Source organism: Eptatretus burgeri, chromosome 2, assembly GCF_056783735.1.
Source record: "Eptatretus burgeri isolate ZD-2024b chromosome 2, Ebu_testis_v1, whole genome shotgun sequence".
Taxonomy (NCBI): Eukaryota; Metazoa; Chordata; class Myxini; order Myxiniformes; family Myxinidae; genus Eptatretus; species Eptatretus burgeri.
This window is the reverse complement of record NC_140962.1, coordinates 106957435-106982897: the sequence shown is the minus strand read 5'-3', so window position 1 is coordinate 106982897 and position 25463 is coordinate 106957435. Positions and strand designations below refer to the sequence as shown.

Genomic DNA, 25463 nt, shown 5'->3' with positions numbered 1-25463 from the left:
AGATATGACAGCATATTTAGATTGCGATGTGAAGAATATTACAACACCATACGTTTATTCACTTCCTGGATAAAGGAAACGCTTATCAAAATAATCCATGAAAATAAATAAATAAATACTCACCTGGAGCTCTGGTATCTCTTCCCAGAATGTGAGGCAAGCACAAAAGTGGCGCTCCGATTCGATATCCGTCAGCATTGCAACGAAAAAGGAAGCAGGACGCCATTCTGCACAAAGCTGCCATCCACCCGGTTGGCAAAACTAAGGACAGAAAGAGGAAAAAAAAAGAAACAAATCTGAAGTATACTGCAACAAAGTCAAATTTTATTGATACACATCTGAAATATGTGATCCCAATCAACAAAACATCGATCATAATCATTTTAAAAGGTACTTGAGCAGTAAACGGAAGCTGTTAGGGTTCTTAAGCCTTAAGCTTAAGTTCTTAAACCTTAAGCTACATGCATTCTGTGATGATAAAGAAAAGATTTGTCAAGATAGCTCTGCCGTTTAGTAATCATCGAAGTTTTCTCAATGCACACTTCGAGCTGGAAAGCAATGCCATTCATTCAAACAACAATGAAAGATGGGTATCAAGAAAGACAATCCAATTCTGAATCTTTTATAACTTCACAGAACTTTAAATTAACAACCAAAACAAAAAGACAAAAGTTATTGAATGTTTTCCCTTGAGGAGAATCTCCTTCCATCCTCTCCTGTGCCTCCTCTCACCTCCAATGCTTATATTTCATCATCATTGTTCCTGTTGTTTGCCTCAATCATCTAAATCCCATCCCTTCCCCACTTTTCCCTTATGAACTCCCCCCCCCCCAATTTTTTTTTAACGAAATAATTGTAAAACCCCACAAATCTCCCTCAACTCAATCAATCTGAACCAAACTCAATGGCATAATGATTAGGAGCATCCACTCCGGGGTTCACTTCTGACCCCGGTCAAGTCATAACAAACAGCATTTCGAGGATAGAGCACAGATAACTCCATAAGGATCTGGTAGGGGAAGGGAGGGGATTGGGTGGTAGATTTCTCCTTAATTAGAACTCTCACTGTGTAATATTAAACATTAGAGAGATGACGGCCGATACCCAGTGTGGGCCAGGAAAGTATGTCACTTCCTCGTAGGTCAGTAGCTGCTTGTCTGAAGTTAAATCTGGTGTTGTCTCATGTATTTGTCTGCATGTGTGTGCACAATTTGTGTTGCGCACTCCACAAGCCTTAAAACCATGGAAAAAAGAATGATAAACTCAATATTGCATTTCACTCGTTCCTTCGATCATTCGTTATCCTTTTTACAAATCAAGTTGTACATTACAGAACTTTTATTACTTAACACAACACAACACTTTTTAAATTGCATTTTAAACATTTCATTACTTTCAATTACTCTCCTTCCAAAATACCTCCCTCGAAGACATCTTCATATTCCCCTTTTCTGCGTACTTCCTGTTTTACGTACAAAGCCGTACCCAGTGTCCCAGCGAGCAATCCTACAAGCTCTGTCTGTATTTTCCTTCTGCTTTCAACCAACCTTCCATATACTCTGGTCAGGATGTCAGTCTGTTTTGCTGAACCTTGGATGTCTGCGTGCGTCTGCGTGTCTGCGTGCGTCTGCGTGTGTCTGCCTGTGTGTCTGTCTCGCATACAGGCCACCGCCCCACCCCATTGGTGGTGTTGCTACCTATGTTAAGAACTCCATTCTTCACAGTTTGTTGTCTAGCCAACACCCTATAACCTACTGGAATACCTCCAGGCTGTGCATTCCCATGCACAACAAACTTCTCATCCATGTAACAACTGCAAACATATATCCATTTCCTGTAACATGGATCACTCCTAATCATCCAACCAAACCTTGCTCCTCATCTGCGGTAATTTAAGTGATCACCACATAGATTTCTCGTGTCAGCTCTGCAATAAGCCAGGGCAATGAAGTTAATGCTGTTTTTTTTGTACACACGGTCAAGACTCACGTGAGAGCTAACACACAGAAATGCACAAGGGGAGCAGGAGAGGAGAGGGGAGGAAAAAAACCAGTGGGAAACAGACATCATGAGATCTGTGGAAGGGAGAGGGATGGGGCGGGGTACACAGGGAAAACAAGATGGACACAAGATGGAAAACAAGAAAACAAGATGGACTTTCAGGAAGGAAAGAAGGAAATTTGAAGGAGGTGGGTTTGGGGTGGATTAGCAGGGGTAGAAAAGATCAAGGTTTTGGATGGGGAAAGATAAAAGATGGTGGTGAACAGCTGTTTTGAAGTTCTCGAGGGAAGAGTGGGAATGAACAGAGTGTGGGAGCTTATTCCAAAGGTGGGAAAAAAGAGGAATGAAAGCGGATGAAAGCTTTGTATGTGGTCAAGAGCTCAGGTGAGCCAAGGAAGGACTTTGCACAACGGAGGATGCCCAGTCGGCAACTGGCTTTGGAGGCCAGGATGGAAATGTGGCTTTCAAAGGGAAGATCATGGCAGATAGAGAGACTAAGAAGCTCGAACGAAAGGACTTCTTCAAAAGGATTGTTGAGAAAGTAGATGGGGGGGGGGGGTTCTAAACGGTCCATTCGGACAGACAGTGTGTGTGAGATTTGTCAGGATTGAAAAACATGTTTGCTGTGTTGGATCAGCTTGTGATTTTCCACAGATCTGCAGAGAATGAAGAAGCTGCTGCTTGTCGGTCTGAGGGATGACAGATGGTATGGCAGAGGATGGAGTCAACAGCAAAGAGATAAAGAGGATTTTCCAGAGTCGGAGAGATCATTGATGAAAACCAGAAAAATAACAGGGCCCAGAACGCTGCATTGAGGAACTCCAGCATGGACAGGAAGAGGGGATGAAAGAACTCCATTTAGGGCCACATGTTGGCTGCGATAGGAAAGGAAGTCTGCAAGCCATGAGTGGAGATGTCCTTGGATACCATAGGAAGAAAGAATTTAGTGAGCAGGGCAGGGTACCAAACTGTATCGAAGGCTCGTGATATGTCTTGGGAGATGGCACCGATTTCATGTCTGGCTTTTAAGATCTCAATCCATTGTTGAGAGAGCAAAAGCAGCATATCCAGGGTAGAGTGACCTGGTCTGAATCCAAATTAATGATCGTAAATCAAGCCATTGGAGAAGAGGAAGGATTTTATATCTGAAGCGATGATGGATTCCATAACCGTGCTGATGATTGGTGGCAGGCTGATTGGTCTGTAGTTGCAGGGATCTGTTTTTGCACCTTTTTATGCAGAGCGGTAATGTTTGCTGATTTCCAAGCAGAAGGCAGATGACCTTGAGCAAATTAGAGGGTAAATAGAACAGAGAGAGGGTGGGCAAGAGCATAGGAGCAGGTTTTTAGTACACGTGGGCTGATGCCGTCTGTACCGATTGCAGAATCTGAATCGAGGCTTGACAGCAAACTCTCCACCTTGTCAGGAGAAAAGGACACAGAGTCCAGGGACAGCTGGGTGCAGCTGGGTAAGGTGGGTACAGAAAGCGATGGGTTTGGGACACAAGATTTAGAAGCAAACAAGAGTTTAGGCATTCAGCCTTTTCATGTACAATGTCAGCTGTGCAGCCATTTGAGGTAATGGAAGGGATGGAGTGGGAACATATACCAGAAACAGACTTAATTAGATGCCACCAGGATTTGGAGGAGGGAGAGAGGTTTGAGAGTTCAGACTTAAGATTAGAAAGATGTTGTTTTCTGGTGCTCCTGAGGGTAGACACACACTTGTTCCGAGCTGTGTTGTAGGAACTGAGATTACCTTTGGTTGGATTTGCCCTTCCATGAGGCAAAGGCAAGTTGTTTCAGGGCAACTTCCTCACCACAAGCTTCAGTGTACCATGGGTGGGAGGAGGGGTATGACAACTGTAGACGAGATGGGAAAAATCTGTGCATGAGAGAGAGCAAATTCCTTTCAAAGAATTCCCAGGATGAGTTCATGTCAGAGAAAGTAGAGATGGGAGACCAGTCTAGAAGTTTTATGGCTGCTTGAAGACCTTGTCAGTCAGCCTGAGTGAAGTGCCAGACTCGACGGTGCTGAGGTGGTTCTCTAATAATAGCCAGAGAGATGTCCACTTTGACAAGCATGTGGTCAGATGAACCGATTGGAGCAGAGGAAGAACAGCAGGCGTTTTCTGGGAAATTGGTCAAAATCGGAGCCAGAAGAGATGGAGTACCGTTGGTTGAGATCCTGGTCGGGAAGTCGACACATTGTGTCAGTTCCAACGAGTCATACAAGTATTTTTCTCGGGAGCCATGGCAGGTGACAGAGGTACCCACACCCAGCCAAGTGACATGATGACAATTGAAGTCACCACATATGAGAAAGAGACAGAATTTGGATGAGAGATAGAAGATGGTCCATGTTGCGGCGAGCTATGTGTAAATGGAGTCATCACCGTTTGGTGGACGGTACAGTACACATTTCAACATGAGGTGGGAGTGGAGGGAATGCATAGGCAGAGATATTCCTGGAGGTGTGGGGGAGTGAGGGCAGTGCATGGAGAGTGAGGAATGGAGTTTTTTTTATGAAGTGAGCAACTTCTCCACCAGGACGAGGCTGAGGTCTGTCATACCGGAGGAGGGAGTAACCAGGGAGAGATACTTGGGAGTCAGAGATGTCTTGAAGGAAGAAAGTTTTTGTTAAACATTGTCTGGTTTGTCAGTGGAAACCTGTTTGGAAAGATCTTTCAGGTTTGAACGAAGGCCCTGGATGTTTGAGGTCGACACTGTTAAGGAAGACGGAGGGGAGGAGGCTTTGGGTGCAGGAGAGGGGGAGGCTGGAGGAGGAGGGGAGGTAGGAAGAGATGTTGACAGCGCATGGGGGATTACAGAAGAGCTAGGGGTGAGGGCCAGATGAGAAAAGGTTGGGGTGCTGGTGCTCCAATGGTGCTGGGATGATGCACAGTGGGGAGTAATAAGAGAGTGGGAGAGGGAAGTTGAAGATTGGAGGAGGTGGAGGGATGAGATGGAAGAGAGAGGGCAGGGGAAGGAGGCAGCTTTGTGGATGTGAAGGGGGAGCTTTGTGGATGTAAGGAGGGGCAACTTTGAGAAGGGGAGGTGAGGGGGGAGATTGGAAGGAGAAGGGTGAGAGGGAAGAGTTGAGGGAGAAGGGTGAGGGGGGAGTTTTTGAGAAAGGTGAGAGGGAAGCTTGAAGGGGGAAAGAGTGTGAAGGTTTCTTTTTAGAGGGAAGCTTTGAGAGGGAAAGGAGATGAGAGCAGGCACGGCCAAGGGGCAGGAGGGCGACAGAAGAGATTTGGTGAGGGGATGGTTGAGACTTGGCAGTGGTATGGTGAAGAAGGGAGCAATCAGGGGGAGGTACTTTATTTGAGGTGTTGGGAAGAGGGAGAGGTGTGAGAGGAAAGAAAGAGCATGTTTGAAGTGTTGAGTGTACTGAGTGTGTGAGATATTGGTTAGGTTAGAATGAAGCCCACAGATGTTAGAACAACACACACTTTGGTGATACCAAAGGGAGAGCTGATACTAAAGCAGAAGACAGTGAAGAGGGGCAAAGAGCCGAGGTAGGATGAGGGGCAAGACGGAAGGGGTAAGGAGGGGTATAACAGGTAAGGGGTTAGGAGGAGGGAGATGTAAGGAGGTGGGATGAATTGGCACTGAAGTTGGAAAAAAAAAAGAGACGATTGATGGAACACGAACATGGAGTGCAAACTGGGATTTAAAATTTTTTTAAGTTAGAGGTGCGATTGAAGACATTACGTGAAGGATGCAATAATGGAGAATTCAGTGAATGGAGAAAAGAGTTAACAGTGGGAATTTTTAGACATTTGATGAAGGAAAGGTCCAATTGAAAATAGTCTTTGAAAGAAGAAAAGTGAATTATGATACAATCGAGGGAACCAAATGTGTGAAAGAGGAAAATGAAACATTTTAAGAGACTTTTGTTGTTTTTTTAATAAAGATGAGGTAAGGTAGGTAAAGGAAAGCAAAAGTGGAAGGAAGATGGTAGATCAGAAGAAGAGTCGTTACATGGTTATGTGGGGTATAAGGTGAGGAGGAAATGGTTGGGTTTTTTTTGTTGTTGTATTTTTTTTATATTCTAAGACATGAAACAGAGGGTATTGTTGAGAAGGAGAGAAGGAGGGTGGAGGGAAAAGTGACGAAAATAAACTTATGGTCACAAGGAGAAAATACAATAAACATGGTCGTGCACACAAATGGGAAGAAGGGTAGGACTCAAGGAAACCCGATATGAAAAGATGACGAAAACTCAATAATTAGCACAACTTATTCATCATCAAATCCATAATCATTCTTTATCGTTTGCTGGAACCGACTGTGCTCAGTTCGGAATAATTTGTTTCTTTGTGAGGGATTAAATCTAAGTTAAACTTCTGACAACTGGTGTTATCAGGAGTCTAATGTAACCGGTGTGGAGTGAGCTCACACTTGGAATAAGATTGCTCAGCTCCACTGCTTTGGTATTTTACAGCTCCTCGCGTGACTTGTGATCAACAGGCACGGTGGGGATGGTAAATGCAACAATAATTTACAAATTCAGCATGTAACCATCGTATCGCATTCTCATCACGCAACAGCATTGTTGAACCAATTATTCATGTGGCGGCCGTAGACTGAGCATGTGAGCATTGCGATCGTCCCACCTGTGCATTTGCTTGTCTGCTTGTCAGATGAATAACTGGACAAGGGCAGCAAGAATTGCCAAATTTTGCACATATCATCATATTGTGAGCATCTTGAATGAGTTCAACTTTGAGGTCACAAAGGAAGAACACCAATATAAAACAAAATTTAGTTCAGGATGATACAGGGTGTCCATAAAGACCTTGTGCAACATTTAACTTTGATAACTTAAGATGTACAACACATGATAGAAACAAACTTTAAATGGTGCATGGAAGCATTATCCATCAAGTTTTGTATTCATGTTATTGATGTTGTTATTGCTGCTGTTAAATCCAGAATTCCCCTGGATGTGAGGAGTTGACATTTTCTGATTAGGCAACTTCTGCATCAGTGGTAAGTAAAGTCATCCACCACAATTACTGCATGTGGTTCCCAAACTATGACAATTAAATCCTTCACATATCACCTTGTACCAACAACATTGGGCTCCCTGACACAATGCTTTGACTGTGCGATGGTTCTTGAATGATATCTTCCCAGACAAGTGGATCAGTCTGTTTTGAGTAAAAACTATGAATTATACTTTCATGCACCATTTATAGATGCTTTCTATCATGTGTACATCTCAAGTTATAAAAGTTCAAAGTAGCACAAGGACTTTATGGACACCTTGTATTTACTCAGGCCATGGCCATAGGCGGCACCAGAGTATGGGATAATAATGTCTGTGTGCAACATGAAGGCTCTGTGCCAAACTTGGCGATTATAGCTCCTCGTATTGTCGAATTATTCTGCCGACAAAAAGACAAAAACACAGACACGTTGATGGGAATACTCGTGTCAATCAGACACAAGCACATTGAAAAAGTAAGCAGGTACAAATAAATAAAGGTACAAATAAAAGCTCAAGACACTCCAGTTGAGAGGGGGAGTCCACTTTTATAGGTGAGACATCTCCATTCAGATCAACAGCAGCTATGACCAAGGAACAGAACAGCTATCTGTCAGAATCCAGAGTAAATGAGACTATCGAGCAAAAGACAATTGTTTTTTTTGGGGGGGGGTTGGGGTGGGGGGTTAAAACTTACCAACCAAGCCACAACATAAAATATATAATAGCTCATTCTAACCACGGACCCCTGACTGACTGATATTAATGATTTGTGCCTTACGGGTGATGTAGAAAGTTGAAATTTTGCATGCCGATGAACATCGAAGATAATGCACCAGGAAAAATCATAGAACCACAGAAAATATCTGTAAATGAAAATATAAATCAATTAAAAAAAATTAATGAAAAAAATGCAGTTGAGCAACCTGAGACAATGGGGAAGCATGGTAATTGTGTGCTGATGGACATCGAAGCCGACATACCAGGAAAAAATAAATAATCACAGAACCATCAGAAAGCATCCGTAAATTGAAATATAATTAAGTGGAAATTTTTTTTTTTAAATGCAGGTGTGACCTGAGGCAATGGGGAAGCACGGTTTGTTATTGCTTACAATGTGTAAGCATACCCTCCCCCCCCACCCCACGAGTATTAATATTCACCCGAACTTGGGCGCGGTCTCCACATCTTGGAGGAGGAGGAGGAGGAGGAGGAGGAGGAGGAGGCGGAGGAGGAGGAGATGCCAAATACATTTTGTACCCATAACTTGAGCGTGGTTACCCCGAACACATTCAAAATTGGATGGAAATTGGCGAAGCTGTTTGATATTAAAGTCAGTCCACTCATAGTAAAAAAAAAATAAAAAAATTAATAAACATTATTACCCTAACAACAAATTGTAAGACTGCATCATTCAGAAACCAAAACTGCAAGTCATAATTAAAGAACGGACAGAATGGAATAAATTTGCTATCTCCACATATTGGCATCATGAATGCAGAGATGGTTCACTTCTAAAATATTTGCTATCATACTCGTATGTCAAATCGCAAAACAACTGTGACTTCTTCGAAGAGAAACAGAAACATGAGTCAGCACCTCTCAGGGGTGCATTCTAATCTACATTGTATAATGATCTCTGCTCCATTGGGCAGACTGTGCAACTTTGTGAAAGGAAATAAAACACAGCACAAGAAAAAAGAAAAGAAGAAGAAGAAAAAAAAAAGGGACCCGATATGCAATGAATGGATAGAGGAATAAAACAGGGAACTGTGAGAGAGAACTGCTGCCAGAATAAAATAAAAAAGAAAGAAAGAGACTACAAAGTCTGAAAGCATCCTAATCCTGCCCAAAAATTACAATAGGCTGAGCATGTACACTATTTAAACTGTCGGGTATTAAAAAAAACAAATCTTTCTTATAATCAGCCTGTATGTAATCACAGGAATAATTATACAACAACAACAACAACATATTGGAGCCAATTCATCGTGCTCTGAGCATCCCATGAAAACTCGCTCAAGCCGAATTCTCATAATAACAACTTCAACATGTTCTAAACCCAGCACGCCAAGCGTATAATCTGCCCTCACGCAAAGAAAATCCACAAAGCTCCACAAGGACATATTTATCGTTCAAGTTCAGTGCAACTTCCACAAAAGGTATCAGAAACTGCTCAAAAACACCCCTCAGAGTAATGGAAATCCATTCGGTGTCATTTTGCAAAAGTTCAAATTCTGCAAAAGAAAAATATTCTGCATCTTACAACACGCATCCCATTCTATATCGTGTTACAAAACCCGTACTCCAGCCAATTCAAATTAAAACGTTTCCACATTTAATAAGGAAACAAACCCTTTCGATAAAACCACAGAAACACCCCCAAGTGATTTGGTAAATTGTAAATATTTCCTGTGATGGTTGCGGCATTTTATCCTCCCCCCTCCCCCCAAGTGTTTGTTTGAGCTCTTCCTCCAAGTCTATACTCATTGACAGGATCTGGACATGAGGAGATGTCAGTGCAATTTCGCACAAATTACAAAGACATCGTGACACAACGGAGAAAATCAAATGCTTAGATTTGGACCGAAGACCCCAGAAGTATGAGAAGTGTTTAGATGGGAACTGAAAATTGGCAAATGAGCTTCTTGGAAAAATTTTAATTGTTGCTTGAAGAAACGTTCGCTTTTGGCAAATCACAACTTCCTTATTGTCAAAGCAGAACTTCCGCACAATTTAAGATGGAATGACTTTTTAATCAAGATGTGTTAAGTTCTCCAACCTACATCGGCTTCACATGACAAAGTTAGTGTTTGCGGAGTTGAAAAGCTGCCTCTGCAATCCTTCTCAGTTCATGGAACAAAAGATGAGTTATGATGAATATTTTTTTGTCTCAACAGTCCAAAAACCTTCAAACGGTTTCCACCTCTCACCATGGAACAATGGGACACATCCAGAAGAAAAAAAATTTATCTTGCACAATGGAGGATTACATTTACCTGCTTTCTTGGGATGTGGACATCATGTTTAAAGAGAACGCACACAAATTCCAAAAAACAACATTCTTCTCGAAAATTTGAAAAACAATATGAGGAGGAAATGAAAAATACGAAAGCACAAATCAAATCGTTTTTCTAACCAAGCAGAAAGCTCATCAGAGACTTCATTGCCAAAAACAATTACATTTCTCCTCGAAAAATTCAGGCAATTCTGAATCTCAACAAAGTGATGGAATGGATGAGCAAGAGGCAACGGCTGTTTTTGGGGGTTTTTTTTGCTTGACACAAGCATTTCTGGAATTTCAGCTCTACACGACACAGCTAGCCCCCACTGGGCAAATATTTCTGTAACCCCATGACAGAGCAGGTCAAGCAGCACGCGAGATGCTCCGGTTCATATTTCCTGTTGAAGAAAAAATAAAAGTCAATTGCCTCCCTCCACAACATGCCCTGACTGAAGTAGAATCCCAAAAAAGCTTGTTGAAAAAATAATAATAATATTAAATAAATAAACCATTTGGAACACTTGATTGAATTATTTAATATTCGAACACTTTAAGAAGGGTCCACAAAATGTGAAGCCTTCTCGAAAGAAGCTGCAATCAAGTTGATAAAGTCAATGGACTAAATACAAATACGTGGGAAAGAAAAGGCGGAAGAAGTGCAGACATTAAAACAAAAAGGAGTAAAATAATTGAACCACAAAACAAACATATTTTCAGAAAGCAATTTGCAGTTTTACAAATATACAAGGCCCATAAAGAAGCAACCTCGACTCGAGTCTCATGAGGAAACAAACACCCGCATTACATACGACACCGTTTTGTCATCAAACACCATTCACGAGATACAAGATGAAATATTTAAAATTTAAATTAAAAAAAAAACAAAAAAAAAAACACAGAAGGGCACTCTTCGACGTCATGACATCGCAAGATATGCTCCACCCACATTATTACATCATGACATGTACTTTTACCAGGTTTAATTTGAATCATATGCCTGGTGTTAGCTTAATGGTTAGGGTGGCAGTCTCAGGATCCTGGGGTCCTGAGTTCAAACCCCACTCTACAATTGAATTAATACCAGGTGGGGCTGACAACCTGTCATCCTTCCGAGGTCAACCAAATGAGTACCAACCAGCTTGCTGGGATGATTGAACCATTTGAGTATGCTGCGTCGGAGCGGCGACAAATCCAGGATTGTGCCCAATAGCCAGGGAGACAGCTCTGACAGCACCGACACTGTACAAAGTATGGTCCCAATGGACGGATGGAGAGATTGAAATCCCTTAACTCAGATTCAAAACAGTAAATAATTCAAGCTGCCAGACCATACATCCAATCAGGTTGAAATTTAAAACACATTCCCTATGACCACTACATAATAATTGTGAAGTTTCACGTCGATTGATGAGGCGATTCAAGAGAGAATTTTACTAAGATCTTCGTTAAAAAACGATTTCGCTGCCAGACCGTGTGACCTATTAATTATATGTGAACACCATGCTATCCCCAAGGCTTGGGAAACATGTGGGTGAAGTTTCCCATCAATCTGTCAATCCATTATGGAGAAGGTCAGGTCAGGTATGGGAGCATGTGCCAGAACAGCGCGTCGCTGCGGCCACTTTCCGCCGGTACTCCAGGGGCCTCCGTATGGCCATCCCCCAGGCAGATGCCACGCCCATCCCCATCTCCTTGAGATGGTGGTCAACCTGCTGCAACCACGAGGCACGTGGTTGGCCCACTGGCCTCCTCCACTCATGAGACTCCCTTGCTGGGAGAATCTGGTGAGCAGGATCAGCGTCAGGAAAACGAGCCACATGTCCATAGAGCCGCAACTGACGCTCACGGACTATGCAGGTACCAAATCTCATCCGAGTCTCTCTCAGCAACCGCTCGTTGGACACAAAATCCGACCAGCGATAGCCAAGGATTCTCCGAAGAGACCTGGTACCAAAGGAATTAAGTCTCCGTCTCAGATCCTTGGTCAGAGTCCAAGTCTCGCATCCATAGAGCAAGACTGGAAGTACCAAGGACCTGAAGACTCGGACTTTCGTCCTCCCGCACAGGTACGGCAAGCGCCACACCCCATGATCCAGTGAATCCATGACTCCCCAGGCCCGACCCAGACGTCTATTGACCTCTGAATAACAGCCAGCAGAGACATGAATATCACTGCCAAGGTAAGTGAATCTCTCCACGACCTCAACATCCTCACCACAAACAGACACAGACAGGACAGCAGCATCCAAGATGTCACCGAAAGCCTGGATCTTCGTTTTGACCGAAGAAACCCGTAATCCCAGCGGCTCCGACTCCTCATTCAGCACCTCGAGGGCCCCCAAAAGGATATCTAAAGTCTCCGCAAAGAGGACTGCATCATCTGCAAAATCAAGGTCCGAGATCTTGACATTCCCAAACGTTGCACCACAGCTTGATCTCTCCGACATCCTCCCTAAAATCCAGTCCATACAAGTGCTGAAAAGTGTGGGGGCCAGTACACACCCCTGACGAACTCCAGTAACAACTGGAAATAAGTCAGAGATGGTACCACCACACTTCACAGCACTCTCAGTACCAGAATAGAGTTCAGACATCAGATCGATCAGTATTGGTGGCACCGCACGAAGACAAAGAATCCTCCAGAGGACATCCCGATTCACTGAATCGAACGCTTTACAGAGATAAACATAAGCTGCAAGCAGCCCCTGCCGAAACTCTCGACTGCGTTCAGTGAGGACACGAAGAGCAAGGATACGGTCAATCGTTGACCTCTTTGGTGTAAAGCCTGACTGCTCTAGACGCTGGTGCTCAAGCAGATGGTGGCGAACCCTATCAAGAATTATCCGAGCAAAGACCTTGCCCGGCACTGAGAGCAGCGTCACCCCTTGGTAGTTGTTGCAGTCTTGGCGATCACCCTTCCCTTTCCAGAGAGGAACAACAAGGCCCCTCTTCCAATCAGTAGGGATGATGCCTGTGTTCCAGACAGAGCACAAAACTGCATGCAACGACACGAGTGCAGCATTTCCACCAGCCTTGAGAAGTTCAGCATGGATGCCACAGATCCCTGGAGCTTTGCCCCGTTTCAACCGGTTCACCGCAGCCCGTGTTTCCACAAGCAAAGGTGGACCACAGTTGATTCGAGGGTCAGCAACAGGGATTGTAACACCCTTGACGTCCAACTCGACAGCTGGGAGGATCAGCCTGGTACAACCGCTCAAAGTAACCGGCCCAGCGGGCCTTCACTTCAGACTCCTCTGTCAAGAGCCTACCACTCTCTGCTCTAACTGCAGTGCTCCGAGGGATGGGCTTGGATGAACGCAATGCGCGAATTCCCCTGTAAGCGGGACGAGAATCACCTGTCCACAGGTGATGTTCTACCCCCTCACAGATTCCTCGCACATAGGCCTCTTGTCCACCCTCAGTGCACGTACAGTTTTACGCCTCAGCTCCATGAACAGCTCAACTCTGCCATTCAGCCTGGCCCTGCGACTCTGGTCAATGGTATCCAGTCTCCCTTGAGAGACAAAATTCTTCTTTGCCCTGCGGTGAGTTCCAAGACATCCACCGGTAACATCAAGGACGGTGGTCTTGAAGGCACTCCACAACTCTTCAGGACCCCCCAAGTGTCCACTCAGCCTGTTCGCAAACTCCTCAGCTGCTCTCTCATCCCTGAGCTTGCCAACATCCAGCCTTGGCTGAGATGGTACCATTCTCCAGGATTTAAGGTGCAGCTTTAGAGTTGCTACAACAAGCATGTGGTCAGTATTGAGGAACTGAGCACTCCGGTATATCCTGCAGTTCTGGATCATCCTCCAACGACCATCAATGAGGACATGGTCAATCTCCTTTGCCACACTGCCAGCGTTGGAATACCAAGTCCAGCGATGAGCTTGTGGGCGCTGAATCCATGAACCAGCCACCCTAAGTCCATGACTTCTTGCAAAGTCAAGGAACTTAGTGCTATTCTGGTTCATAGTTCCTGACCCATGAGGACCAACACACACCTCATAACCATCCCTACCAGTTCCAGTCGATGCATTGAAATCCCCCAAGACTAGAAGTGTATCTCATCTGGGGCACTGATCAACCACAGACTCGAGCGTGGCGTAGAATGCATCCTTCACGGTGAGATCACTCGCCTCAGTCGGAGCATAAACAGAGACCAGGGAAATTACACCCAAGGAGTGACGAATCCTTAATCTCATAATACGCTCGTTGACCGGTGTTACCTCAATTATCATTGGGGTCAGCTTATTGGACACAGCTACAGCAACTTCTTGGGTATGGTAACCATCAGAGCGACCAGACCAATAGTAGGTGTAACCACCCACCATTATCTCGCCGCAATCCGGTCTCCGAACCTCAGAGAGAGCTGCAATCCCGATGTCCAAACGCTTGAGCTCAGATGATAACAGAGACAGGTGATCATCCTCTCTTAGGGATAGGACATTCCAGGCACCCACCGAAGGGACCACCTCAGGTTAACCCAAGGAGACCGCCGTCTGGTGGACGACACCTCAGCACCACTCCGACACACTCTCCCACAATCTAACCCAGGTATATTACCCCGTGGTTTCCCTCCTATCAAAGATTGGGGGTCCCGAAGGCTTTGCCCCAATCCCGTCATCCGGTGAGCTGCCCTGCGAAGGGAAGCTGCACAGGAGTTACTCCCACGGAGTGGGTCTTCAGATTTTTTTGCGTTTTTGTGTTTTGCGGAATGAAGGGTTTTACAGTGGCCGGAGTGCAAATCCTGCCACCAACCTCCTAATAAAAAAGTAACCCAACTGCAGGAGGACGTCCGCAGACACAGTTGGGCACTAGATATGGATGGCCGTTGGCTCACAAGGAGCTCCTCTGCCCTTTGACAGGTTTTGTTTTTAATACTGTTGGGTGTCCATATCCAAACACCCTCCTCACCAGAAAACCTGGTGGGGGAGGCGGTTTAGTCGCCGACAACCCGACCATGGAACAGGTTATTACAAGTTTACAAGGTACCTATAGCAGGTCACAGATCTAACCTGACCTGACACAAACCTGACATTCATATAATACTGACTCAAAATAATTGAACGCAATAATTCAGATAATACTGACTCACAATAACACACAATAATTCTTTTTTTTTAACAGTTACATCTGTGAAGGCACAGGCTTGTACTGTGAGATAGCATTCACTTACTCATTTTAGTGGGATGGCTGGGCCTGTTTCTTTGAACAAAGCAGCTGTATTCTTGGTTTTAAGCTGGAGACTGCAACACGAAGATCATCCTCAACTTTAATGAGCCGTGATCTGTATTTGTTCTTGATAAATGTCAGTGAGGAAAAGGTCTTCTCACAAAGGTATGTTGATCCAAATGGAATAAGTATATGAATTGCAGCCTTTGATAGTCCTGGGTATTCTGCGGCCACTGACAGCCCGAATTCCTTGAGTGTGGATGAGGCAAAAGCGGTCTTTAATGTGCGGTCAGAGGAGAGGTCCAAGAGCGCATCCTCAAGCTCCGATGACATGTGTCGGGCAGATGAGGTGATGAAAGGCTGGCGTATCCAGTCATTTCTCTCTGGTGTTTCGGGCAGATGAGGTGATGAAAGGCTGGCGTATCCAGTCGTTTCTCTCTGGTGTATCGTCTTTTGGGAAGTACCTATTGAAGTGGCCAAGCAGGCTTCAGAGGTGAGTAGCAATAAGTCCTTTTATTGTTTGGATGCTTATGTCAAATTTGTCCATGAAGTCCTCGAGCTCAGGGAACATTTCCACACTGCCTTCTTCGACTCGTGCTACCCACCGCTCAAGCTTCTTAGTAAATGCTGTAACCTTGTCAGAAAGCGTGAGGACATTGGTGTTTGGGCCTTGGAGAGACAAGTTTAGACTGTTCAGTTTATCAAGTATGCCTTCCAGATATGCAAGGCCAGTAACCCATGTGGGGTCAGTCAGGTGGTCAGCGATGGGGGAGCCGCAATCTGAGAGGAAAAATGCGAACCTCCTCACGCAGTTCAAACGGTCTGGTTAAAACTTTCCCCCGTGATAGCCATCTGACCTCTGTGTGAAATAGCAGAGATTCGTGTTCCGATCCCATTTCCTGGCAGAGTGTGGCAAACAGTCTGGTATTCACCGGACGGGATTTGATGAAGTTCATCACTTTAATTGCTGTTTGGAGAACATTGCGGAGTTGTGGCTCGAAGTTCTGGCTGGCGAGGGCCTCTCTGTGAATAATGCAATGAGTGAATTCGACATGCGACGCCACTTCCAAAACTTTAGCTTTCAGTCCCCTTCTTGTCCCCTGCATGGCACCAGCAAAATCTGTACACACAGAGATGCAATTTTCCCAACTTAGCCCCTCCTCGCGCATTTTACTGTCCAGTTTGTTTAAAATGTCACGACCGGTGCAAGTTCCTTCAAGTGTCGAGCAAAACAACATGTCCTCGTACATTTTCCCCTCGTAGCTGTATCTTGCAAAAACAAGTCACTGTGCATCACTGGAAACATCCGTTGTTTCGTCAATTTGAAGGGAAAATCTTCCACTTTTCTTCACTTGGTCAATGAGCTGCTCTTTAATGTCATTGGCCATTTCACCAATGCGCCTCGCCATTGTGTCATTAGACAGTGGAATAGTCTCAAGTGTGCTAGCTATTTTTTCACCATGCATAGCTGTGGTCATTGGAATCGCTGCTAGGTGGATGAGGCTCTCTGCAATAGTATGGGGCTTTTTGGATTGAGCAACCAAGTATGCCACTTCATATGAAGCCAACAGGGCTTTGACAGGGATTGTAGAGTGCTCACGTAGAGTCGTCTTTTGGCTCTGCAGTTCTCCCTCCTTACGACAAAAAAAATCTAATGGTTTGTCAATGTGGGATGGGTGTTTGGTTTGTAAATGTCTGTTCAATTTCACCGGTTTTAAGCTTACGTGAGCAAGCACTTCTGAACACAGAACACACTGTGGATATTCCACTTCATTTTTGGCTAGGCATGTGAATCCGTACTGCAGAAAGTCAGTTTGATATTTTCGACGCTTGTTGGAGGCCAAATCTACCGCCGGCACCTGACGTTTTTCAGTTGAACTTATAACATTTGGCCCACCTTCACATGCGTCGTCTTGGTCCGCATCTTGAGCTGGCAGGCGTTTTTTGACAAGCCACCGATCCATATTCAGCCACCTTGCAGTCGTTAGCTAGCGCAAACATTGACTTTCAGCACTCGCCACTGTGCTCTTCTGCCTGTCTGTCTCTCTGTCTGTCTGTCTGTCTGTCTGTCTGTCTGTCACACACAAACACATACACACACACACACACCAATTTCACTTGCTACTCAAATCTGTTTCATAATGACTACATTATAACATTGGTATGGGAGATTTAATTGAAAAATCATTTTCAAAAAATATTTATGAATTTCTTTATTATATATTTGTTTATTTGTTTTTACAACCTTCCCGCGACCCCCGAAAACAATCTCGCGACCCCCAGGTTGAGAACCTGGGGGTTAAATGATCCGCCGGCTCAGGGAGCTATCCGAGCGATGGCCTGCAATCCCGTGGAATTTGGTGGGAGACGACACAAGCTTTCCCCACCTCGTGGTCGTTCTCGCCACCGACCCCCGGCCCACAACAATATTGTTGCGGTTCTGCAAAACCGCATGCTTCTCAGGCAATGGCACCCTTGTACCTCTGCATCACTGCAATTCATCACTATATTTCAAGCATCGCGCAGCATAGTCCATTGTTCTTGGCACCGCGCGACGCTCGACCACACGAGACACTATATTCTCCACCGCATCTGACCGGGAACATCCCGGGTGAGCGTCCAGAATTATCACAATCATCATCCAGTCATCAAACCACGGCAAGACCTTAAACGAGGATGAGTCGCGGGAAGGGCAATCCAGGGATTTGGTTCGGGTCCCGAATGTGCAATGTGGCTCGAAAAGAGCCTGTGGGAAGGAGAGAAAGCCCGCTACCATCCTACATACAAAGTACACTCAGTGCATGTTCGAGGCCGGGATGCCAGCTCGAGGCGCATGCTCGCCATGTTAAACCGGGACATCAGAACCGTGCCGAAGCTAGTGGGCATCTTAGCCAGTTTCTGGTCCCAGAGCCTGGCGGGGCATGGCTAGAGCCGCTGTGGCCCAATAGAGGAGCGGGATTTGGGCCACAGCGAGTCGCTTTCCGGTCCTCGCCCCATCCTTCGCCTGGGGCTGATAAAAGGGAGCAGCGCAGAGCCATTGAGAGAGCTTCTTCGAGAACATTATCCATGTGCGACTGCCATCCTGAGAGAGCAGAAAGTGGACTCCCTGCCATGCTGTTGACATGCCGCCACCCCCACGAAGCCAGACGGGCTAACCGCAGGCCACCAACAGCGGACCAGTGTGGAACCCTTGTTGCCACGAGTCCCGGCGAATAGATAAGGAGGAAATAATGCTCAGGCAGAGCGTCCCACGGAGGTACACACTTACATATGCAGATCTTTACACGGTGAGGTTAGGGATCTTCCCTCTCACACATCAATTCTCCTCTCTCCATGCACCCCTCTATCCCATCTGTGTACACACAAAGAAGAACGCGTTACCGATTCGCAATCACATTTCCCTCTGGCACAACAACGCAACCCTCACGTTGCACACATCGCATCTCCCACACCCACAGCATAGTCATCAGTATCTTTCCTATTTACCCACCCCCCTCCCCCACTCACCAAGCATCCTGGGCCGCGTTGATGAGCCGACCTCGCCAGGTATTCTGAGGGTGCTGGTCCTCACCTTTTTCTCTTTCTTGGCTATCTAACTTTCCGTGTGTGTGTGTGTGTGTGTGTGTGTGTGTGTGTGTGTGTGTGTGTGTGTGTGTGTGTGTGTGTGTGTGTGTGTGTGTGTGTGTGTGTGTGTGTGTGTGTGTGTGTGTGTGTGGCACCTATCCTAGATTAAGTAAGATTGGAGAAGATATAATCCTGCTCTATGTCCGCTTATGTAAGTTGTCTTTTTCCGCACCCCATTAATTCCTTGCTATCCCCTGCTGTACAAAAAATAAAACCCCATTCACTGTGCCACAAACCTTTCCTCACTAGGTTGTAAATAAATGCACTGTATAGAAGTGTTCCCAGCTCATTTTTGTATTTTCTTTCATTGGTCCAGCATGGCCCGCACCCTCGTTTAGCCGGGACGTTATTTCCCAAAGATCTGTTTCCTCGCCGATACATGCTTGGAAGTTCCGCTCGGCTGCATCTGATCTTGTCAGGTGATCCGGTTTAAGCAAGTGCGTACCGAGGGCGTGTTACCTGGTTATTAGATCACGTGACCTTTAGGTAAACGGTATGAGACAGAGGACCACAAATCACGTGGTCAATTAGCAACCCGCCACGTCACAATATTGTTCATGTGTGATGGCCCTGGAATTCTGGTGAGTCTGGTGGGAACCCAAGGTAGTTCACCCCTCGTGATCTTCACCTCTGACCCCGGGACGACAACAATATAATTAGTGATATTTCATGTGACATGAAAAATCAGATTGCAGAGGAAATCAAAACATCCCGTCTCTTTGCCATGCAGCTTGATGAGTCCAGTGATATCATTGTGTTCCCAGTTGCTGGTTTTTGTCACCACCGATTCAAAGGTGACATCAAGGAGAAAATCCTTTCTTCCACAGCCTTGAAATGACAACCAACCCTTATGATGTAATGAATGCTGTTTCCACTTTTCTCAATTCTAATGAGCTCAGTTGGAAAAATCTTGTTGGAATCACAATAGATGGAGGGGGGGAGGGTGGGCCACCCAAGCCCACCAATGCTTGGGTCAACATCTTGTTTCAAAACCATGGTTAAATCTGGAGCTCCCAATGCAGGTGTCCACTACTTTATTCATTGTGAAGCCCTGATTTCAAAAATCGCTGCCTCTTGGGATGAATGTATTTTTCAAGAGCATTGTCAAAGTGATGAACTATGTGAAGACATGTATTGAATACTCGACTTTTCCAGCATCTTTGCGATGCCATGGATTTGAAGCACAACAAATATGCTCTTTTTACTTAAATCAGATGGTTGTCTATTGGCAAATTCTTACATCAGTTATTCACCCTTCGAAGGGAAATCAAGATGCTTCTTGAAGTACAAGGAATGCGTGAGTTACTGACAACATTTATCACCAAATACTTCAAACTCCACCTTGCCTACATTGTCGATGTATTAGAGATCCAAAATCAGTTGAGTTTGAAGCTGCAAGGAAGAGATTTCAGAATGTTCTCTCACACAGACTTCATTCATGACTTTCTTGGAAAGGTGCAGTTGAACAGGAAGAGTGGTCCAGGGAAATATTATCATGTTTCCCCGCTTGAAAGTCACCACCAATGGTCAACTCAACATTGTATCCATAGAGATTACAGTCAGACCACCTTGTCCAGCTCAAAGACAAGTTTAAAATATATTTCCCCAACTTGAACCACAAAAATACCGGGTTGACGAGAAACCCCTTCTGTGTGACGTTGACGATACTCCAAAAGACATACAAGTGGAGTTCCTGGAACTCATCAACGGCCAGAGATTTGTTCCAATCAAAGTCATTGAGAGAGTTCTGGTGTTCGATTATGGAATCTTACCCAAAACTAGTGACATTGCCATTTGTTTCCTTTTGCCATTTTCTTCCACATACTTCTGCAAAAGTGGTTCTTAAAACCTCACTCATGATTAAAACCAAATCGAAGAACAAGTTTTATGGAAGATGACCTGTGACATACTTTGGCAGTCACAGAGCCACAATATCATGAACTGATAAAGAACAAACAGGTTAGAAAATCAAATTAAGTCTGTGAGCAAGTACTTGTTTTTATTTGACACGAGCAAATACCACCCGTCTCTTCCATGGCAGGAAGGGGGAGCAGAGGGAAATGGAGAGGGGTGGGGGAGAGAGAGAGCTGACACGTGAGGCGATGACCACCATCCGGATGACAGGTATATTAAGGGGGGAGGGAAGAGGGGAGAGAGGGTGGAGGAGCAAGGAGGTAGGGAGGAGGGAGGTAGGGAGGAGGGAGGTAGGGTGGTCTGATGAGTGTTGGGGAGGGAGGACCGATAGCGAGGAAGCAGGGGGGAGTGAGAAGGGGCAAAAAAGCAGGAAAAATGTGTAAATAAAAACATAAAAATGAATTACTTGTCATAAGTGTCATCATGATTGGGGTTGGATGCAGTACATATTGCTTGGGGCAGGCTTATTCAGGTGTGTCAGGCTGTCCAGTTGAGGTTGAAGGCTCAGAAGATGAAATGGAGGCTGATTCGCTTGGGATTTTTTTCTTTGAAGAACTTCATCATGGAGCCTTGATGAGCTGCCTTCATTTTCTGTTCATTGACCTTGTAAAATTTCAGGACATTTTTCATCTCCCTCTGCTCCATGGAACTCCTCATGGAGTTGGGATCGTGCTCATCGCGAACAACTCGCTCAAAATGTCAGAGCACGGCAAAAGCGTCTGCAGCGAGTGAACCATTCGCTCAGAATGACGTCGTGTTGTTTTTGTTGTTGTTGTACTAAATCTGCACTGTAGCAAAAATGCGTTATCAGAAAACACACGACCTTGCAGCACCTGCCGATTGTGCATCCTGATCGGGACACGAACTGAACTTCCGTCGACTGCAGGGCACTCGTCAAGCAACTTGAGCACTCAAGCAAGCACTCCAATTAAATGGTTGATCAGGACAGCTGGCTTGCAAGCGATAGCTATGTCTGAATGTCTGAATTGGACAAATGAACACTTGCGCAGGAGTCGAGTCAGAGCTGCTGCTAAGTTCAATTCTGGAGCTTAAATTTTGTAATTTGGCTTAGTTTAAGACATTCTAAAGATTATTGCATGTGCGGAAATGAAATAAAGCCATGAACACTGGCATCTCCGAGTGTTTATAAGCATTACAATGTACCCAGCGATCCATAACTATGATGAACAGGCATTTGATAATATGAGTGAGGAAAGTGAAAACACCAATCGTTAAGAAATTGTTGCGGCATGTTCCTTGTCAATGCATGGTTGAGAAGGCCAAAACAAATGGCAGCTTCAGACCCCAGCAAGGTAACCCAGGATATGCCTGACAAAGGATATAATTAAATAAGGCCATCAATTATCTTCAAAAGGGGTGTTTTAATTTAGCCAAACACCCAATTTTCATTCCTGCACTTCCATTGAGTTCCCTTCAGTATGCATGCAACGTTTCAGGTTGCGAGGTTCCATGGTTTTGGAGTTATGGAGGACGCACACACACACACACACACACACACACACACACACACACACACACACACACACACACACGCACGCACGCACGCACACACTTATTCGTGTAGATGACAGCAGATCAGCATGTTGATCAACCACAGCCAAAGATATTCAGCACAACAGCTTGACATGAAGCAACAAAAGTCTGAGACGCTCGTGTTTGGTTCAATACACCATTTATTGTCAACAAACATGTGGTGTGCTATGTTATGAAAGGATGGGGACATTACAATGGTGTCACAATGCATTCACGAAACACAAAGGTGGTTGAAAGAAGAGTTGCATGCAGGTTTTTAGAAATCCACCAATTTTTCACATTCATTTTGGACCTGGCTCCAAAAAGTGCAACATCAGTTCATTGAGCGGGCATTTTCACTTACATATGGAAATGGTTTGTCAAGAATGATTAAATACAACAGCTACAAAAAAGAAAAAAAGAAAGTATGATCAAGCATCATGTAATAAAAGAACCAAGGAAAGGCAAAAAGAAGAAGAGGAGAAACAAGTGAATGGGGGAGGGGAACAGAAAATACCAAAGGCAGATTCCTGCGCTTGAGATTTAACGACACAGCAAAGAATATGACAAGTAGCAGATAAACTAAATTTATGCATCCCTATTCGAGGATTTGCACAAGCTGTGGAGCGTGCATATATGCAGAGAGAGGTTAAGACCCGGTGCAGGCCTCCTGCACTGCTAGCCGCCTGCTATCAGTCCCAAAGAGAAGCCGCGACAAAATAGGCAAGCAAGACTGCGGGAAGGCGCCACACCAAATACCAGAATATTTGTTTACATGAGCTACAAATCCCAGGCCTTAAACCAATTGTACATGTCATGCTTGTTTCACCCCCTCTCAACCAACACCCAACCATCCCCCACCCCATTCCCTATCAGATTATATTTATATATGCACAAAAATGTACAAGCCAATGCTAATAAGAAAGACTCATTGGATGGCCAGTTTGGGCAACTGGCCATCCGAAGATGGCCTTTTTAATTCAACAATATCAATACAATATACCAGTACATTGTCTGGAGTGGTGCAGAAAAATAACTGCAAATAAAAATGATGATCAAAAAGAAATTGCTCTCTCCAAAATTACCCTGTTGTCCGACATGAAAAGTTAGGCCATCACGGCATAAAGCGATAAACAAACGGTTCCGTCAAAATCAGGGAGCACATCCTGCAATGCCTTTTTCAGTTTTCAAGTTGCACCTTCAGCCACAACTCGGTTGCTTCAATTAGATCCTCTTTGGCGGTGAATCAGAGGCAACACAGGAGGGGATTAAAAAAAAAATTGAAACGTATCGGAGATGGGAGCAAGTTCCACCGGGCTGTGCGAGGGGTGATTAATCTGCTCAGAGAGACAGTCATGAACGGCAGTCCATGCAACACAGGCCTTGTGCGCATGAACGAAGTCGTGCACCTTTGATCAACATCCCTTCACGTTGTGCTGGATATCCCTGATGACTCATGTAATATTCCCCTGTGAGTGAAACTTTATGAGTCAGAGTCAACTGACAGGATTCCTTTGGAATCTCAGAAAATAAAGGCCATGATCATGCCAGCTCAAGGTTGGGTTTGGAAGTACTTTGGGGTGCAGTGGTCCCTTGTGCTTCCATTGCATGGATGCTAATTTGGTCTTTGTCCCTCGGTTGGTAGAAAGCCATGTTTTGTCCCCAGTTGCCAGAGAAACGAAAGATAAAGTCGGCTGGACTTGAATGTCGAGCTCATGAGATGATTGTACGTGGTGAGATTTTAATACCTGTTGCTAATAAATGTGCATGATGAATCGTGATTATTGGGGATCCATCTTGCTGAGACCGTTTACAAATGCAAATATTCAAACATGCTGAAAAAACCTGCCTCGAGAAATTACAAGTTTTATCGTTATTTAGATAACCTGAAGCAGGGCTCATTGTATGATCAATGCCTCAAAACTTGGGGTAACAAAGTGTGGGTCAGTCCATCTGCCGGTCTTTCTGACCAGGAATCATCTTCAAAGCAAAGGACTCGCACCCATGCTTAAAATCAGACAGCCATTGATGAACGCAGAATCGAAGGGTCCACCTTCACAATACACGGTCACCACGCATTCATGGATTTCCTTGCGACCGGCAGCACCTTTGCATAAAGTTTGATAAAACCTGAACATGCTCAATTTTACACAGAAACATAAATGTTTTAAGTAGCAAGCTTCTACGTCATACTATGAAACGTCAGAATAATAGCATATAATAATCCGAGATGCAAGTTTATATTGAATCAATAGACCGCAGCTCAAAGGGTACCAACGAATAACCCCTTCCTCAAACTTTTTGAATGTCCCTTGCATAAAACCAGTGTCTTAGCACTTGAATAGAGCAAGCTGCTCAACGAGAAACTCAGAGCATAGCATTTGCTTTCCGATCATTTATTTCTTTCAATAAATAAATTACATTTCCTACCATGAACAGAGTAAAAGTTGGGCTTCGCACGACTGGGTAAAGGAATCCACCGAATGAACAAGCCTCGATCACAACTCTATTTCATCTCCACAAATCATAACATTGTGATGAACACCACTGACAAGTGGCATACCTGCGGATCTAACCAATGTATGGAAAGCAGATTATCGCAAGCATCAAGTGATCACCTGTGCTTCTGCGTTGTCATCGCAACTCAGACAAATAACATACAACCACAAAAAGGACCAACAATGAAATTTTAATTTTTTTTTTTTTTATTTAAATCGTTGGACATCATTGGTATAAAAAGTAAGATGTCCGAAGCATCATCACACTAACATTTGACATATACACATCACATCACATCACAAAACTATCATAAAAGTCATAAAAACATGAATGACGATTGACGATCAAAGGTCTGGTTTCCTCTCACATAATCGGTTTTTAAATGTTAAATAATAACAGAAGGTAAATAAAATTGATAGCGTTTGCTATTCAGCATACAGACGAACAGATCAGATCATGTCACTCAGCCTGACCAAACAATCTCTTCCACCCCAACCCCCGAACCAAAAATCCCCTTTCAGAACAATTATTCTCGACATACCTACTGCATATGTCTGGAAAGGCAATGGCAAACCAGCCAGTATATTTAAGCCTTGCCAAGAAACTGCTTCAGGCAAAACAACAGAATACGAACATGTGTCAATTGTGATCAACATCAAAATGAAAATAGCAGAAATCCCAGCATGCCTGCATCCTTCGAAAGTTGATGGGTATCGTCTCA

At 44.6% G+C, this 25463-nt stretch overlaps 1 protein-coding gene across 11 annotated transcripts in view; it reads right to left on the bottom strand.

Moving 5' to 3' along the window:
- The window catches only part of SBF1 (SET binding factor 1), a 412273-nt gene that overhangs the window by 293290 nt on the left and 93520 nt on the right, over positions 1-25463 (bottom strand). For all 11 annotated transcript variants that reach the window (XM_085870627.1, XM_085870637.1, XM_085870630.1 and 8 more), the window contains exon 3: positions 124-261. In XM_085870627.1, the coding sequence (XP_085726753.1) occupies positions 124-261 (138 nt within the window). The remainder of the gene's footprint in view (positions 1-123; positions 262-25463) is intronic.